Source organism: Nyctibius grandis, chromosome 5 (genome assembly GCF_013368605.1).
Source record: "Nyctibius grandis isolate bNycGra1 chromosome 5, bNycGra1.pri, whole genome shotgun sequence".
Taxonomy (NCBI): domain Eukaryota; kingdom Metazoa; phylum Chordata; class Aves; order Nyctibiiformes; family Nyctibiidae; genus Nyctibius; species Nyctibius grandis.
The window spans coordinates 56,794,575-56,814,600 of NC_090662.1; the positions used below are offsets into that span (position 1 = coordinate 56,794,575).

General features: G+C 41.5%; 1 protein-coding gene across 1 annotated transcript in view; it reads left to right on the forward strand.

Moving 5' to 3' along the window:
* Positions 1-20,026, forward strand: part of ANO4 (anoctamin 4) — a 232,506-nt gene that overhangs the window by 114,921 nt on the left and 97,559 nt on the right. Inside the window, exons 5-6 of the mRNA XM_068401169.1 lie at positions 9,522-9,658; positions 16,057-16,215. Coding sequence (XP_068257270.1) covers positions 9,522-9,658; positions 16,057-16,215 — 296 coding nt within the window. The remainder of the gene's footprint in view (positions 1-9,521; positions 9,659-16,056; positions 16,216-20,026) is intronic.

Sequence of the window (20,026 nt, forward strand, 5' to 3'; positions counted from 1 at the left end):
GTAGATGATCTGCTCGGCCGAGCGGCACAGCTGCAAAGCCAGGTTGAAAGGCTTCAAGCCGAAGTAGAAAGGCTTAGGAGCATTCGGGAGGCTGAAATGGAGATAGACTGGTGGAGCCAGGCTCTGCCTTCCCTGCAACAAAAATGGGAGCACCTGCCAGAGAGCTCCCAGGATCGAGGGACACCTGTACTCTGCCCCTCTCAGGTGGAAAACAATAACCTAGAGGAGAGGAGTGAGTGGAGGCAAGTCTATGGCCGTGGCAAAAGGCGAGTGCCCTCCTTGCCTACCTCACCTCCACAGGTGCCTCTGAGAAATAGATATGAAGCCCTAGTGGAATACAGCCGGTCCAATGGGGATGTGGTGGAGAGGCAACCTATATCAGAGGTCCCACCACAGTCAGAAAAACCTGACAGGCGTATAGCTACCTCCTCCACAAGGAAGAAGAGAAGAGTTTTAGTGGTTGGAGACTCCTTCCTAAAGGGATCTGAGGGCCCAATATGCAGAGCTGACCCCCATCACAGGGAGGTCTGCAGCCTGCCTGGAGCCCGAATCAGGGATACCACCAGGAAACTCCCCAACCTGGTGAAGGCCACAGACTACTACCCCCTGCTGATCTTCCAGACAGGTGGGGAAGAAGCTGCATCCCGTAGTCTGAGGGGGATGAAGAAAGACTACAAGGCCCTAGGACGGTTGGTGAAAGAGTCTGGGGCACAAGTTGTTTTCTCCTCCCTCCTTCCATTTTTAGGTGATGACGTGGGATGGAATAGTAGGATTCTCTCTATTAATGCCTGGCTACGAGACTGGTGCTACAGGCAGGGCTTTGGGTTCTTTGATAATGGCTGGTTTTATAAGACACCAGGCGTGACCATAATACATGGGAAAGGTTTATGTCGTAGGGGCAAAAGGGTTCTGGGACAGGAATTAGCAGGGCTCATTCGGAGAGCTTTAAACTAAATTCAAAGGGGGATGGGGTAGTAGCTGGGCTTGCACCACTGGGGCAACGCTCTAGTGTTGAGGTAGACCAGGAGGCCTCCCATCCCCCTGGGGTGAAATCGGTGTGCTCAGCTCGCTCCCTGAAATGCCTGTACACCAATGCACGCAGCATGGCGAATAAACAAGAGGAGTTACAAATCCGTGTTCGGTCGGGGGCTATGATCTAGTGGCAATTACAGAGACTTGGTGGGACGCCTCGCATGACTGGAATGTGGTCATGGATGGCTATGTCTTGTTCAGGAAAGACAGGCTGCTAAGGAGAGGTGGTGGAGTTGCTCTTTATGTGAGCGAGCAGCTAGAATGTATTGAGTTCTGTCCAGGGGCGGATCAGGAGCGAGTTGAGAGTTTGTGGGTGCGAATTAAGGGGCAGGCTGGCAGGGGTGATACTGTTGTGGATGTCTATTACAGGCCACCGGATCAGGATGAGGAGGGTGATGAGGCCTTCTACAGGCAGCTGAGAGCAGTCTCGCAATTCCAGGGCCTGGTTGTCATGGGGGATTTCAACTACCCTGATATTTGCTGGGAGGCCTACTCAGCCAGCCATCCTCAGTCCAGGAGGTTCCTCCAGTGCATTGATGATAACTTTCTGATGCAAATGGTGGATGAGCCTACTAGGAGAGGAGCGCTGCTGGATCTTATCCTCACTAACAAGGAGGGTCTGGTTGAAGAGGTGAAGGTTGAGGGCAGCCTTGGTTGTAGCGACCATGAGATGGTAGAGTTCAGGATCTCATGTGGCAGGAACAGAATAGCTAGCAGAATTGCAACCCTGAACTTCAGGAGGGCCAACTTTGGCCTTTTCAAGCAATTGCTAGGGGAAATCCCATGGGACAGGGTACTAGAAGGTAAGGGGGCCCAAGATAGTTGGTTAGCATTCAAGGACTGCTTCTTCCGAGCTCAAGATCAGAGCATCCCAACAGGTAGGAAGTCAAGGAAGGGTAGCAGGAGACCTGCATGGTTAAACAGAGAACTGCTGGGCAAACTCAAGTGGAAGAAGAGGGTGTACAGATCATGGAAGGAGGGGCTGGCCACTTGGGAAGAATATAAGTCTGTTGTCAGAGGATGTAGGGAGGCAACTAGGAAAGCTAAGGCCTCCTTGGAATTAAACCTTGCAAGAGAGGTCAAGAACAACAGAAAGGGCTTCTTCAAATACATCGCAGGTAAAACCAACACTAGAGGCAATGTAGGCCCACTGATGAATGAGGTGGGGGCCCTGGAGACAGAGGATAAAAAGAAGGCGGAGTTACTGAATGCCTTCTTTGCCTCTGTCTATACTGCTGGAGGCTGTCCTGAGGAGCCCCGGACCCCTGAGGCCCCAGAAGAAGTCAGGATAGAGGAGGAATCTGTCTTGGTAGATGAGGGCTGGGTCAGGGACCAATTAAGCAATCTGGACGTCCATAAATCCATGGGCCCTGATGGGATGCACCCGCGGGTGCTGAGGGAGCTGGCGGAAGTCATTGCTAGGCCACTCTCCATCATCTTTGCTAAGTCATGGGCAACGGGAGAGGTGCCTGAGGACTGGAGGAAAGCGAATGTCACTCCAGTCTTCAAAAAGGGCAAGAAGGAGGACCCGGGTAACTATAGACCAGTCAGCCTCACCTCCATCCCAGGAAAGGTGATGGAGCAACTTGTTCTTGATGCTGTCTCTACGCACATCAAGGATAGGGGGATCATTAGGGGCACTCAGCATGGCTTCACCAACGGGAAGTCTTGCTCAACCAACTTGATAGCCTTTTATGAGGATGTTACCCGGTGGATAGATGATGGTAAAGCTGTGGATGTGGTCTATCTCGATTTCAGTAAAGCGTTTGACACGGTCTCCCACAGCATCCTCGTAGCTAAACTGAGGAAGTGTGGTCTGGATGATTGGGTAGTGAGGTGGATTGTGAACTGGCTGAAGGAAAGAAGCCAGAGGGTGGTGATCAATGGGACAGAGTCCAGTTGGAGGCCTGTGTCTAGCAGAGTCCCTCAAGGGTCGGTACTGGGACCAGTTCTATTCAATATATTCATTAATGACTTGGATGAGGGAATAGAGTGCACTGTCAGCAAGTTCGCTGATGACACAAAACTGGGAGGAGTGGCTGACACACCGGAAGGCTGCGCAGCCATTCAGAGAGACCTGGACAGGCTGGAGAGTTGGGCGGGGAGAAATTTAATGAAATATAACAAGGGCAAGTGTAGAGTCCTGCATCTGGGCAAGAACAACCCCATGTACCAGTACAAGTTGGGGACAGACCTGTTGGAGACCAGCGTAGGGGAAAGGGACCTGGGGGTCCTAGTGGACAGCAGGATGACCATGAGCCAGCAGTGTGCCCTTGTGGCCAAGAAGGCCAATGGCATCCTGGGGTGTATTAGAAGGGGTGTGGTCATCAGGTCGAGAGAGGTTCTCCTCCCCCTCTACTCTGCCCTGGTGAGGCCGCATCTGGAGTATTGTGTCCAGTTCTGGGCCCCTCAGTTCAAGAAGGACAGGGAACTGCTAGAGAGAGTCCAGCGCAGAGCCACGAAGATGATTAAGGGAGTGGAACATCTCCCTTATGAGGAGAGGCTGAGGGAGCTGGGTCTCTTTAGCTTAGAGAAGAGGAGACTGAGGGGTGACCTCATTAATGTTTATAAATATGTAAAGGGCAAGTGTCATGAGGATGGAGCCAGGCTCTTCTCAGTGACATCCCTTGACAGGACAAGGGGCAATGGGTGCAAGCTGGAACACAGGAGGTTCCACTTAAATATGAGGAAAAACTTTACGGTGAGGGTGACCGAACACTGGAACAGGCTGCCCAGAGAGGTTGTGGAGTCTCCTTCTCTGGAGACATTCAAAACCCGCCTGGACGTGTTCCTGTGTGATATGGTCTAGGCAATCCTGCTCCGGCAGGGGGATTGGACTAGATGATCTTTCGAGGTCCCTTCCAATCCCTAACATTCTGTGATTCTGTGATTCTGTGATAATTTGATTCTCTCATTTTAATTCTCATAAGCTGGAAGCCAGAAATCAGTGGGACAGGGTTGCTGATCCACTGTGTAGTTACTGAATTTAGCATTTAAAGTGATAGAAAGTTCTGGGCTGTGTGGTATCTATAGGATGGCCTCCTTGAAGCAAAGATTTGTAAATTGTATCTATCTGCCAGCCTTATTGAGTGCAGAAAAATGTTTGTATCCAAAAACCCAAATAGATTCTGTAAAAAACATAACATGTAGTACAACAAGATGCAGAAAGGTTCTTGATTTTTCATACTTGAATCTTTCTGCTTTGAAAGTCTGTGCAAAACAAGTTTTCTACTCAGGATTTTTATTAAGGAGTATTCTCCAATAGTGGTGCTTTTAAACCCAATCATTTTTCCCACCACCATTAACATGTGGAAATGCTCTACACTTATTATAAACATTGCCAGTAAGAATTTTTAAGGAAATTCACTCCTCAATGTTACTGACAGGCCTAAAAGCTTCCAAAAAGCAGTTTCTGGAATATTGATCTTCAGCTTGCATTATCCAAAGCTAGAGTATACTTGATGGCTTGGTGTGACAACCGGTAATAAAATGACAATTAATTGACAGAAGCATTATCTCTGAGTATGCTTCCATCTTGCCTCACAAAAACATAGTTAGGTCCCATTTTTTAATGAAAATTCTTATTTTTAGGAACTTCAGTTTTTCAGTGTCCATCTTCAGAAGGTTAAAGGAGTTATCTTATCTTATCTTTGAGCCCTACCTAAATCAGCCTCTTGGCCCAAAGTGGCTTGTGGACCCACTGAGATTGTGCACAGACTCTTGCTCAGTTTTCAGAATATATGGTTCTACTATATTTGGGATAAAAATATTTGTATATCCACATTTTTTCAGCTCCTCAAGGGATTCTGAATTATCAAGTCATTTTGATTTTTTTGCACAAAATTGAACGCGAGGGGAGGAAAAGAGCTTGCATATTTAAGCTGATCTAAAACCAGAGAGGGAATTCTTAGTATCTCCTGTAGCAATGTACATGCTGCTCTGTATTGCTGATAAACTTCACTACTTAAAAAGGCATTACTATACACTAGCACCACTCTGTCTCCCAAATAGCATATATATGATAAAATTATTACATATCATACTGTTAAGATCATTTGTGGACATATGCATGTCACGATCTGAAGGGGACAACAAAGGTGGAGTCCTGATTATGCCTTTAGCAACATTTGGCAGCACAGGTGTTCATGTCCATTGGAGTGGAGGAGCTGCTACAGGCAGCAGGAGAGTTGTCTTGGAAGTACCGTCTCCATTATTCAAGTAAAGCAAACAGGATTTGCTTTTTAAATTATTTTTTTTAATTATTTTTAAATTATTTATTTAGTTTTGTGGAACAGTACTTTATGATTTGGGTTTTTTTAAGTATCCAATGAGGTAGAAAAATGTTTTCAGCAAATGTTTAGTATCAGTGACTGAAAAACTAGGAGTGTATTTTCAAAAACACACACAGCAAGGCAACTGCAGTGTAAAGAGCTACACTTTCTCACTAGCAGCTCACCTTTACAGCAACTGGAAGAAGGTAACAGACACCTTTAGCACTAATGAGGTAGTTCAGCACATCTCTTCACTACTTATCCTATATACTGAAGCTACCAACCAGCATGCCAATTATCTGTGTACTTCTGATATAAGCAATTTTCTACTACAGGCAATCTGGTCAGGTCCTGGTAGCTAATTTCACTAATCAGCTGAGATTCACTGCTTCCACAACTTCTAGTCACTGCTGAGATGGGCTGGATTTTAAAGTGACCTTGAAATACGACTTTTTGCTCCTCACAAGTCCTCAGAATAATCCAGTAATGCTCTGCTTGAAACCCCCAAACACATTCACTCTCTTACATACCAAGTTGTGTATCTCAAAGCACCCACTTAAAAACCATCTATTTTGCAACCCAAAGCATTACTGGCACTTCAGGAAGCAGCAATTCCAGTATATCAAAGGCCTTTGATATACTGGAATTGCAAGGGTATCTTTTATACCAAGGCAGTCTTAATGGCAGGAAAAAGCTAGTTCAAATTCCCTCGAGCATAGCATGCAGGCAAAACTTTCATTTTTACATCTTTCATTGCCTCTTCCTGCAACAGACATATATCTTGCATAATCTTCTAAAAGTTTCACTATTTAATTATTTTTGTATTTTCCATAGTTGTTTTCAGACTACATTGAGGTGTTGATCATATGCAGGTTCATGTGTCGCTCTCATAGAGCTGGGTTTCAGTTCAGTGAAGTTTCAAGTAATTCAAAATATTTTCCGTTTCAGTAGTTCTTTCTATTGAGTATTCAGATGTATTCTTCTCATGTGAACATGTATGCAAAAGCCGGTCATGATCTACATCCAAATTATTATCTGATGGGGTGGAATGTTTCCCATCTTGCCCTTTGAAATAGTATGGACGGTGAAGGGCAGGTGGTTAGACTGTACTGTCTTGCAGCAGTTCCCCTGTCTTTTATAGGCACCTCTAGTATGATTTCTCTGGATTGAAATGGATCAATGTGGCAAATAATTCTTTAACATTGCTGCTGCATGTAACAAATTGTAGTCTGCTTTTTGCCTTCTAAGTCTCTTAACACCTCTGTAGTTTGTCCCGGGACAGATTGGATGCAGACACAGTGACATTGAGGAGCTGCAGGCTCCTCCTCAGCACATAAAGGAACACAACACTAGGATTCTCTCTTCACTCCTGTCAGTAAGCTCACCCCTAACTGGGAACAGGATGGTGTGAAGCCAAGGCCAGTTTTAAAGTGGAAAACTCAGTCCTGGATATTTGTCTCTAATGATACCCTGGCACTTTTTGCAAAGAAGGATAAGTAAAAAAAAAATGGACTGATGGTAAAAAAAACCCTTAAAATACTAAGCAAAACTTAGTATCTGCAAAAACAGGTTTTAAATCTCTTATGTGTTCACAGACTACGATGATACACACACTATAAGAGAGAGTGAAGTAGGTGAAGCTGTTACTCCCAGTATCTCTGTAAAAGTTGACTGATATCCTGCAGAACAGAGGATACTATCTAAAACTGATGAATTATGATATGAAGTGTTAAGTAAGGAATAAATATTGTACAATACTAATATTAGGATAAAAAGTATGATAGATTAGTCAGTATGCAACCTCAAAATCACTAAACTTTAGGAGTAGCATGTTATCCTAAAAACTGTAAATCTGGCACAGAATTTCTTATCGTTATGCTGTCTAGATGGAAAAAATGCTGTTAAAAGTATTAAAAACTCTGAATTTCTATTAAGAATTATGCTGCTTAGGTTAGTTCATTAGCTTAGTATCTAGAGTGGATTCATTTGGATGTGAAGACTTCTGAATTTTTAGTGGCTTTATAAGCAAAAGTATTGCAATTGAAAAATCAATGTATTTCACTAACGCTGTCTTTATTTTATGCATCAAAATGAAGAAGAGTTCTTGAATATTTTCATGGGGTTTTATGTTTTACTTACCTACAGCTATAATAACAGACTTCAGATACTATAAAAGACGTACAAAAAGGAGAGTAATCTCTTCCCCTTGTTCATGATTGATTGATAGGAAAAGAATAATATATTTAAATTGCAACATAGGTGCATATTCAGGACGAATATTATGAAGAAAACTTTCTCCTGCTTGTGACAGTGAAAAAAAAAAGGCCACATGCAAAGACTGTGGAGTCGGTAGCATCGGAGATTTTTTAAAAAGCTTTCTTAAACTAGGCTATAGCCCCTGAAGAAGGGAAAGGTGAAAAGGAGGTCACAAAATGCTCATGATGACTGGGAACAGTTAACGGCCTTTAATTTCTGGCAGCTATTCAGTCTCTCCATAGTAGGGGAATGGATTTTTACACCTGCAGCCAGAAGTTAGAAATGGAACTAAGCTGCTGCCAGCAATTAGAGATTTTTGGCTGTTCCCCGTTAATATAAATTCAGTCAACAGGAATTACAACTGCCTGTGACTAAATTACAGGAGTTGCAGAGAAGCAAAAGGATCAGGAGGTTATTGCACAACAGAAAAATTATTCCAAAAGTCAGTCAGGTTTGAAAAAAAGTGTGAGGAATAGTGAGTTAGAGAAATTTCTGTCAAGAATGATAGATGTTTGATTCTGCTGTAGTCAGGGAAGAGGCTCAGTAGCTGATCTTTGGGAGTCCCTTCTAACAGTTACGACTCTACTGTCGTAATTCTGTATTTTGCCTATGAAACATGAGGTTGGAGAGATGAAGTCTATCCACAGCTGCAGCTTTATTCTCAGAAAGGGCATTTTCCTTCTCCCCAGCACACATCTCTTCATCACACTCTCGCAGCAGACCTGCAGCGTATGGGGTGCAAAGGTAGGCCTCGCTGGCCGCAGCCTGCCCACCTCGCGTCCCCCATCCCACAGCCACTTGGTCAGCACATCAACGAATGGCCCTTATGTGGGGCCGTAGACTTGCACAGCAGCTCTGCCCACAGCTTCTCATTGCTTCCTTGCTCAGCAGAGCAGGGAACATCACCCTAAAGCTAGCGCTGCTCTAATCTTGAGTACAATGCCAGCCTCCAACTCATTCCTTCTAGTGTTTTAGTTTTTTCTTAATTAGAGTAAAATTATCACATGACATGGCATTGCATGAAAGGTGGAGGAAATTCAACCCATTTACTCAAGCGGGTATCTCCTGTCAGGGCACTGCTGGGGCTGGGGGTTCCCCATGGGGGGTGGCAGGGCAGGACCTGGCAGCCTGGGCCTGTCCCACTGCCCCAGCCAGGGGGGAGGGTGAGGGAATAGGCCCACGCTGCCAGGCCTTGCCCTGGGTGGACAGGCTAAGGCCAGGCTGGGATGTCAGCCCATGGGTTGACATCAGGATCAGGCCCAGCAAGGAAAACCGGGGCTGCACTGGCTCTGTCTTGGCCCCGAGCCCCTCTGCCAGATCCCCAGGATGGGGGAATGTGCCCCAGACCCTTACATCTCTTCACTTTTTATCAGGGTTGCGTTTACTACAGCACCCTGTAGGTTTAACCTATTGCTTCATGCATGACTGAAGGTTGTGTAGGAGGTAGATCTGAATGTGCCAGTTTTATATGCATCAACACATGCCAAACTGTGCAAAGAAAGACTTCTTCCCAGACTCATTTATTCAGTGTCTTTCAAGTAACAATACTTATTTGAGGTCTTCTTCCTCTGGCTTCCCCACAGGTCTGAACAACTTCTGACTCAATACTTTATGTAGTAGGTTAAAAAACTGCTTCTTTATAATAAGAAATTTTCAGAGACCATAGTAATCCAGAAGGCAATTTAAGCACTTACCCCAAGAGAAGCTGAGGAGATAGCTAACGTATGTTTTATTGTGACAGAAGATTGCTTTTTTGTCATCAGAGAGGTATTGTGGTATCCTGAATCTTTGTGTGGCTCACAGGTGAAGAAAGCACTCCTCCAATGTGCATCAAATTTGAAATTTAACGTAGTAGGTATTTAAACCAGAATTAAAAAGCGGGATTGTTGATAATGTGTTATACTCAGTGTCTTCATTTGGCTCAATGGTGATTTGAATGTATATTTTTATTTTTGCTTTTAGTAGCTAAGGATGTCAACATTTTCTTTGATGAGTTGGAAGGCGTGAACAGCCCTTCCAAAGATGATGACTCCCTGCTTCACCATGGTAATTTAACCAGTACTTCTGATGATGCCAGCAGGTTGGAAGTTGTGGGAGAGGTAAGAACACGCAGAATTATTGATATAATAATTATTCATGCCCACTATAAAGAGTGAATAAATGTAATTTGATTGAAAGTCTCATTCTTGTGGAAGACAACTGGTATCTGAACTTTGTCATGGGGACTGTTTTTCCATTCTAAGATTATAATTCTGAAATATAAAATATCTCATGTTAAAAGGAGGTTTTATTGATTTCATGCCACCTCCATTGAAAAGTACATGCAGGCCTTTGTTGTCTGCTTGTTTTCTGAACCAGCCAAGTCTAATGCTTCACTATTTCTGAAAATAATGGAAAAGTTTTCCCTATATTAATCCTTTGGGGGGTAGGAGGGAGGAGGAGAATTTATCATAAATCTCTCATGAGAAGCATTGGGTATTAGGTATGTGACACATTCCCTTCCAGTGAAAAACAAGTGACCTGATGGTTCATAATGGTGATTCAGAGAATATACCAGGGATGAATCATTCAGCACATAGTCCCTTTTAAATTATGTCTTAAGGCAGGCAAAGCATCAAGAACCCAAGTATGAAAATTTGGGCCTAAATTCCTTTTTGTGTCCTTTGTGCAGAAAGGAACGTGAGACCCTTTAACTTTGCCTCCAACTGCCCTACAACCCATGGATGTTAGGGCTATCTCCTCAGGGAGTGAGGAGACTAGGGACTTGTCTCCTTTCCCCCACCTCAGGAGTGCGACTGCATCCAGACTACTTACTGGAGTGGTCTGATGTTACTTGCAAGCTGTGCCTGATTACTTTTTGGCAGAGGGCTGGCTGGCACAGAGCAGAACTGGCAGGGACTGTACAGTTAAAAAGCATGGAAAACCATAGGATCTTGCTGAAGCCCCTACCCCTGTTTTGTTTACTAGTTCAGATAAAATTTAGAAGATATAATTACAGATTATGTCTTTTTCAGGAGCTAGAGGGTTTTGTGGTGCAAGTTCTTTCGTGAAACACTGCTGAGGAGACAGAGATTTTCCTTGTGCTAGAAATTCAGCCCATAGAGAGCTGCATTCCTGGAACGTTTAGATAGATAATTAAAGCAACAAAATTCAGGGCACCCAGAGATACATTTGACCTTGCTCACAATTTCATCTTCCCCTTTACTTATCGCTCTTCCCCAGCTTCCCATACAACTTGCAAAGGGCCCTCTTTGCCTGCTTGCACTACAATAGGTTAACCTGACGTGATATTCCTGTGTTGCAGTTTGGGATCATGTAAAATATGGTCTCTAACAAAAGGACATGGGTGAAAGAACATGATCTTTGCATGTTAAAGAGGAACAGTGAACAGAAAATAGTCAGGAGAGAGGATGAGATAAAGCAACATATACTGCTGTTAGGGCAAAACTTTTTTTCCGGTTCGATGTACTCTTTGTTGTTTTTCAAAGGGAAGGGGAAAATATCTGAGGAATATTTTCCTAGTTGAAGAGTTTATCTTTTTTTTTCACATAACCATAACTGAAGGAAATAGCAATGTAGGTCATGTATAAGAGGAAAAAAAACCCAGAAAACTGAAAGTCTTAATGGGAGCTGAGGGATGCTGTAGCCTAGAAAATAAGTTTCAAGGTACTTGGCCCATGCTTGATTTCAGAAGGAAAAGATACAGTGTTTAGATGTTGTATGGTTTGTGTGGATAAATATGGGAGCTCAACTATACAGTGGTGGGGTGAACTCTGAAGCTTGAATCACAGAATCACAGAATCACAGAATGTTAGGGATTGGAAGGGACCTTGAAAGATCACCTAGTCCAATCCCCCTGCCGGAGCAGGATTACCTGGATCATATCACACAGGAAGCTTCCTTTCAGTCTTTCAGTTTAGTTTAGTAGCTAAGAGAGCCTGTTGATCCTGATTAATGCCATCAGGACAGGGAATCTGACCCAGTGAAAGTCTCTATGAATGTATTGATTTAAATCCAGGGACATATCGCTAAAATATTGTATTACTTCCACTGAAGTTTCATTTTCTGAGAACTGGAGAAGCAGCAGAAAGAAGGTAAAAATTAAAGGAAAATCGTTTAGGAGCTCTAAGCTCCTAAACTCCTCTAAGTATGCATCCATGCTACCTTTCTTTCTATGGAGTAATAAATTTACTTTATCCAAACAAGGGAGAATGATGGAGCTGGGGCAAAACTTGACTTCTACTTAAATGAGCTTATATGGTCCATTCTTGACATTCCAGCTAATGTAGGTAGTTCTGAAATTAAAATTGTAAGAGTCACTCCTACAGTCTTCACTTTAAGCATCAAAGTCTGTTGATATTTGGGGGCAGTGTTATTAACATTGCACTGAATAAAGTTTGTTTTAACAATCTCTTTTATAAATTGGAACTTGCACTGAAGATTATGGCAGGAAAAAAGGTATTCACACTGAAAAATAAGAATTCTGATGTTCTTCATGGAAGTTATGATAACTTGTGCAATTTCAGCTCTATTTTCTTGTGCGTATTTACCAGAATAGAAGCTAACTACATAATTTTTTTTCCACCAAATCCCAGTCGTCTTCAGTGATCAGGGTGGGTATGGAAAGAGATTTTAAGCTTTCAGAGAAGACTACAAATCTGTTACTTCCTAACTTTTGAGCACTTGATTTTGCAGCCTGGATCCTTTCATTATTAGAAAAACTCCATGTAATAAAATATATTATGATGTCAAGAAGAATATAGCAACCAGTGAAGCTACATGGAAAAATAAAGCTGCAGCTTCCACAAAATTATAATCTAAATGGGCAAAAAGATATTAAGAAAAGAGAACACACAGAGAAAATATACTTGTTCTTTGATTATAACTGTGCCTTAAAAACTGGATGGTTCTGGGTTCCTCTCTTTCTGCATAAGTTATCACTGTTACTGGTGCAGGTATTAACCCCCTCTGCCAGCTGTGAGGTTGCATGCAGGGGACTCTAATTTCAAGTAGCCACGAACAACAGGAAAAGACGATCTCTTTGGAATTCAAAGGCCCTGTCTTCATTGAGCATCCATACTGGTAATAACCCGGTATCAAAATAACTAGGAATCAAGAAAGAATCTGATCTGTCATTAAATTAGTGAACATTGGAGTCCCTTCTGATTTATTTTTTTAAAGACCTGTAGGTAAAGTTTCAAATTTCCTTGACTTCCCTAACTGCACTTTTGTTTAAGTGTTCTATTTAAAGTCTCTATAGCTGTTATGGTTATGAATCCTCTAATTTTGAATAGTGAAACATTTGGGGTAAGCCCTTTAGTCTAAATCTTTCCTAGCAAGTGTGTGTGTATGAGTCATATGTCTATGAATGTTGATGGCTCCCAATTGTGCATCTGAGAATATGAAAACCAGCACATTCCTTGGAAAAGAATTCCTGATCATACAACTTTAGATAGGTGTGTTACAAATAAAGCTGCAAAGATAGCCAGAAATGATGAACTTCAGGATACAGTGAAGTCTTCCCTGTTCTTCCACTTTCTTCTGGCATCCTTCTTCAGATGAAGGAATAGAGATTTGACATACATGACTAGACCACTTTCCTACCAAAAACTGCAATCAGACCTGGTTCTAGATATTTTTTAAATTAGTTTAGGAAAATTGAATTTTTAAGTCATAACACAAGGAAAGGAGATGCAATGTCTGGAGAAGGTTCAGCAAAGCTCAAGGTAGGAGAAAAGTCTCTATCTAGAATAGTGTAAGCCTGGAATACTGTGGACAGTGCAAAAGCCCTGAAACTGCTATTTCCTGACACCGCTGGGCCAGCCTGACTGTCTCCATATCATGTTAGATCCTCAGAGTTCTTGTAAGTCCAGGCTCAGTCTATAGAGCTGCCTTACAGGCTATAACAGAGGGCAATGGAAGTGGTTTCTTCTCAGAAGCCATACTAGTCTAGTAGTGTTTATCAGTCTGCATTTGGCGTACTGTGTTCCTAAAATGAAAAGGACCTCCAAGTACAGATAAGAGTCCAAGCTGCCTTTCTGAGGGAAAAATGACAAAAAACAGTTTGGACTGTTTCACAAGTCCAAGATAAAGTAGTTGTCTCAGGAAGTCACATTTATAGGGGAAGAAGTCCTACAAGTCAAATAACTCAGCTAAATCTCATAGATGCTCTTTAATGTAAGGTTGTACATGCACTGATGAGTCAGTGTAGGGCAAACCAATTTTCTTCAGAGAAAGATGAAGCATAGGAAGCATAAAGGGCAAATGTATTTTTCCAGTGCAGTCACTACTGCATGCAGAAAAAAACACATTCCTTGTGGTACACTCTGGACGGGCCTGTGCTAACATTTCAGTTCAGACCAGGAGTGTACATTTGAAGTGAATCTCCCAATTGCCCCTACCTGTACTTTGTTTGCATTTCCAAGCAGTGTTGGATTTCAATCCTGGATTCCTTCTGGATGCAAATAAATTGAGATGTACTCCAGTGAGTCTTCTGGGCCAGACTAGAGTGAGCCCAAAGTAAGCCCTCAAGCCTACATAGTGTGGACAGCAGGTCCTCAGCACAGATTGTTTTGCGCTGCAGATCCTTTCCTATTACACTGCTTTACTTGCTAAAATACACACAGTGACTCTGGGACCTACAGAACAGGAAGGATGGCTCATCAGGAGGCTTAGAAATCAGAACAGGACCACCAAGCTGACCCACTGCCTCTAAATCTCCTACTGCACCCTTCCTTTGTTTAAATAACCTTAAATACCCTTTTGGGTTTTTTTATGTCTTCTCAACATAGATATTTTATAGAAAAAATAAACTGTGCTTCCTGAGCTGTTTTCATATTTAATGCTCTGTGAAAAATACTTCTGATATCCTGATAATATCATCTGTCAGCATGATATGCAGTATAGATATAAATGGTTTGTTACTGCTATTTCCTTAGGGCTTAAATCTCTTTTCTCACCTTCTTTTTCAGCTCAAAGAACTGTTTCACTATATTAAGTCTACATTAAGCTGTGTCCGGAGTCAGGCACTGTAGTAAAAGAATCTTAGAAAAATTCCCCTTTCTGCCTTCAGTAAACTGGATGTACCAAGAGGATGGAACATTTGGGATGCTTTCATTGGTTTTTCTATTTAATCAAAATGTCTGCTGAGAATCAGGAAGATAGCTTACACTAAACTCTTTGAATGAGAATATTCTTTTTTTTTTTTCTGTAAGAATCATTTGTCCTATTACTATGTTCACTTTTTGCGATTTAAATTAAGAAGCTGTTCTTCTATGCAGGAAGTATTTTGAAAATTCCCTACTGTTCCCAGATGTGAAAGGCAAACTATTAATTTTTTTCAGAGATTTGATCATATGTTACAGGGCATGGCTATTTCTGGCAGGAATCATTGAGCAAATTCTGGAAAAAGAGAGAAATTAGCCTAACCCTACCTTCATCTTGGAGCTTGTCTGATCTTGAGGTCCCTGAAGGCCCCTGCCCATTGTACTGCCCTGACCGAGTGCTGTTTGTTCCCATACATCATTCACAGTGTGCATTTCTTGTACAAAACACTCCAGCCCACAAACTGGCACACAATTTCGACTTGTTTGAAAGCAAAACTTGACCACTGGGCAGGACTTGTATTATGTGGAAGTAGTGTTAAATTGTGAGGAGGATCTGTAGAGAGTTTCATCTCATGAATTTCTGAAAAAAGACCAGCGTTTTGGTCTTTTAGATCTCAGGAAAGGAACCTGCTTGACCTCTTATTAACAGTGAAATCAAGTTGTTTCTTTCTGTCAGAGCAAACATTTGAACAGGCATGTTCTTTGCAGGAAATAACGAAGAAACAGTATTTATTCTGTTTATATACTGCTAGACCAAACACCATGAATTCTTTTCAAATAAAACCAGTGGGCTTCCTCAGCTGTTCCTTAAGCCAAGAATACTCTGTAGTTCGTCTGATGAGGTATGATGAGGTAGGGACAGGACCTTCATATCCCTTTTGTGTCTTGTGAGGCTGTACTACTGTACTACAGTCATCGCAAAGCAATGAGAATCTCTGTGCCAGGTCTTAGTGTTTCTCACCACAGTAAATGTTCTTGCCATTGTTTATTCTTCTCACATGTACAAAGACATTCTACCATACAAAGTTCTTAATTTTATATCTATGCTTCAGTGACACTATTCTCTGCTTTATTTTGTGTAAGAGGTTATTGCTAATTTTCTAGAGGGTGGTGCAGAAGGAAGGTTGGCTTGTATTCTCTATTATCTCGTATCCCATGCCTGTATGACAAAACCTGCCTAAGACAACCTCCTGGTTTTGAAATGGGGAAGTCTGTACTACTTTCAGATGACCTCAGAGGCATTGTATGTAAAGAACCTAAAAACTAGAACAGCTTGTTCTGATTCCTTATCTTTCCTGTTCAGTATTACTGAAAACTGCTGATGCAAACAGCAATACAGCAATTACGGAGGCAAATTAACATTACTGAAATGTTTGACTTTCTCTTTACAGGAAGTACCTGATAAGAACAAAGCCAACGGGTTATATTTTAGAGACGGGAAATGTCGGATTGACTACATCCTGGTATATAGAAAATCTAATCCACAGACAGAAAAGAGGGAAGTATTTGAGAGAAATATCAGAGCAGAAGGTCTTCAAATGGAAAAAGAGGTAAGAGAGCTTTCCTGAAAAAAAAACTTCCAACATTTAAAGCTGTGCAGAATCTGAGGGTATGAGTTTTGTTTAATCTGAAACCCATTTACTGTGTTGTAGCAGTGGAAAAATGCTTTTGAGCATGCCTAAATATAGGCTATTTATTGCCAGAGCAGTGGGAAAGCATAGCCTAAAGGAAAGTCAGACACACGAATTGAAGGCCAAAACAGGCCATTACAGTCATCTTTTTCAATCTTATGCACAAGTAGGCCACAGAATTTCATCCACTGTCCTGTGCAATAGAGAAAACAAGTGCTAGGTTCGGATGGCCTAAATTCTACTGAGTGCAATCCACATTTCTGCACCTACGTTTCCTTTTAGCTACCTGCTCCAGTCTTTGCTGAGGCTCTTTCCAGAGACCTAAGTAGATTCCTGTCAGCTTAGGCATAGGGACTTGAGCAATATTTCGGTAGTTTGAAAACAGCCTAAAATCTCTCCTTCTGTCTTAATCCTAAACATTGAAATAGTTGGAAAGTACATATGAATCGTTTATATCAATGTTATTTCCAACACAATGTCCTAAACCAGTAAATCTTTTCTGGACAAGAGTATAAAAATGAATGTAAAGTGTCTAAAAATGTATTGATGTGATAGGTAGCAGGAGCAAGGCTTGAAGAGACCATCTCTTTTTTTGCCTAGGCTATGTTCTTTCTTAAACTTTCATAAGTGTGCTTAAACAGGGCTTAAGTCTCACTTGTGTGCAGAATAGTTATTGCTGCATATTTAGATTTACTTGTGCTTGACCGACTCACTCTCACACTAATATGCATTGTCATGCTGCCACCAATGGAAATGGTAGAGGAATTTTCAGGTTACAGGCTTTGGTCAATTATGTAGGTGCTGTACATTATCTCCCTTTCTTTCACTGAATTCCTGGTACAAGTGTAGATATTCTGCCTGTGTACTTGAAAGGCACACTTCTTTGGATAACACTGGGGTGGGAAAAATGGAAGCTGTTTCTCTCCAGGAAATGTTTCCTTTCTTTAATTGTTTTTGAATGAACACAGTTACTGGTGAATAAAAGTTTATAAGAGCTGGTTACATCAACCAGTTACCATAAACTATTCCTTCAAATAACCTGGAAGTTAGTATCTTTAGTGCTGCAGCAGTTGATGATAGATGTTTTCAACGGCAGCCATTGTTCATTTATTAGGTTTCCTGTAAACATAACACTGTCTGTAGGAGTTGTAACCCAACCTCCAAGAACACGAGGGCGTTGCGGCAGCTGTTTAGCTTCACATCCTAGAATTCTGCCCTGCTTCCACCAGGAGAGATGCCGAAGAAGTCTCTGAAGTTTGGACAGTATAGAAAATGAATGTGGAATGAATCCTCCCTATTGATACATCTGCCCAATGGTTTTGAACCAATCTTTTCCTGCTTCGTGATTTTTGCAGATTTATTACTGTGCTAAGGTCAGCAGTGAAAGCAGTGAAATCACTTTATATTATAAGTATTACGAAACTTATTGCAACATTCTGCGCAGAAAACTTTTTCAAATTGATGATTTAAGTGCTTACTATAGAGTTTTCTTGTGGCTTTCAAGCCCATTTATTTGGACTTTGCTGCCTAGGCTGCGTGAATGTTCTACCCATTTGATTATTCATTTCAGTTTCTATTATGCTACTGATATGCAGTTTTATTTCTTATTAATCTCATTTGGCCTTGGTGTGACTTCTTGCCAGCATCAGTAATTGTACATTTTCTAAACGCAGAATGATCAAAATGAGGTTGTGTTACATGACTCAGGATAATGTTTTTAAAATCTAGGATAGCAATCTGTTTTAACATGTGACTCTGACCTAAAATTAAACCCTAGCATGTATATTTTATGATCATGTTAGTTTCCAAATTGAATTATAATCCTGAAGGAAGTAAGTACATTTTCGGTATACTCCCTCCCCCTCCCTGTATAGTTGTTCATATACAATATATTGCTTCTCCTGGGAAAAATTTGCTCCTGGATAAAATGAGAGAATTGTCTGTGTCTTTGGCCACAGAGCTTATACAGAGGCAACAGGCTGTAACTGCTGGACTGAAAGAAACTTTTTACGTTCCATGAATTTTGTGGGGTTGTTGGTTCTTCCTCCTTTGACTACTGGCTGTTCATATACTGACATTCAATTATGTTAGTCCTGTCTTTTTAATGTGAAATCAGTGTCAGAGAGGAAAACTTACAGATCTGTTCACACTGCAGTTTCAAAACCATATTCCTCAGTAACATTGCAGAGAGAGAAAAATGTACTGCAGTGGCTCTCTGACAAGTGTAGCACAACAGAATACCCAGGAAGTGGTGAGTGCAGGGATCGAAGTGTTCACTTAACACCATGAAATGAGAAAGTGAATCTGAAATGAATTCATAAACGCTGAGATAACTTCAGGCACAATGTCAAGATCATGTAGCTGAGAAAGGTCTGAACAGGTGTATGTTTCTGATTCCAGAAAAAGGTGATAATATTTTGCAGATATTCCCCAATGAATTCACACTCACATTCTTCAGCTATACCACATCACTTTCCCATGGAAGTTTTGCCAGGTTTGGTGCTCTGTATATCCAGTAGTAAACAACGAGGGGATCCCAGACCAAGGAACAGATCATTGAGTTAGTGAAGGTATGGAAAACAGAGCTCTAAGTGAATGCTAATCGAGTGGAACAGCATAAATAATTTTCTGACCCTTCTCCCTGCTTATCAGTGTACATTGTGTCTGGATAAAATGACTGTGTTGTCCCAGTCCAACATGGATCACATCTAACACGTGCTCATATGCATAGAAGCTCTAGGTAAGATAACTGAAAATATAGGTCACTCTAGGAAAAGAGACTCTATTTTCTTTTCAGCCATATATAAAATTTCCTATATCACTTTATCCTTTTTTACAGTGTCTCACAAGTGAGATAACATGATATCCTGGCTCTGGTATTCTTGATAACCCCGCTGTTTTCATTTTTTAATACTCTCTGAAACAGACTTACATATTGGGTAAAATGGACAGGACAGTCTCCAAATGGAGCAAGTTCTCATCAGAGATGAGGTACCAATAGCATTGCTGGTTTGTAGGTACTGTTACCTTCTCTAAGTACTACACGAGACTCACCTTCCAGAGTTTACTGGCAAATGGTTAACAGGAGACAGGATACTATCATCCACATTCTGAGTGTATGTTTCATATTTATCCAAACACAAGATAAATCTGAGACTAAGACCAGCCCACTGACACCCAGTAAAAAATAACTTATGATCACTTTTATGTAAAGAGAAAATACAGATAGTGTCTGTCATTCCCAATATAGTGTTCATCCCTTTGGGGCAGTAAAAACCCAATATTTTTCCGGAAAAGCTATCTTTTCAAGAGAGAATGAAGAGTCAGAATTACTTTGGGCCTATGGTATTTTTCACAGGAATAAAGATTTATAAATTCAACCCCTTGGCCAAAATCCATCTAAGTTCTCTTATCCCATGTTAATTATGCAGCGTCAATTAATGTATTTTCATCCCTGTTCTAAATGGCCAGGTAGAACTAAGTTGCTGTAAACAGTAACTATGCTGTGCTGGTACCTGGATACAATCTTACAGACATCTTTCAGTAAGGTACCTGAAATTTTACTACACTAATAGAGCATGCACAGAGGTAGCCAGCACGGAGCAGCTAACATATGTAACTTGTTCACTTGCAACCTATTTAAGCTGGACTGTAATGCAATGCAAATGCAGGATAGAGGTAAGGTAGCTCAACAAATCTCTGCTGGATGAACAAACACAGACCACCCTTG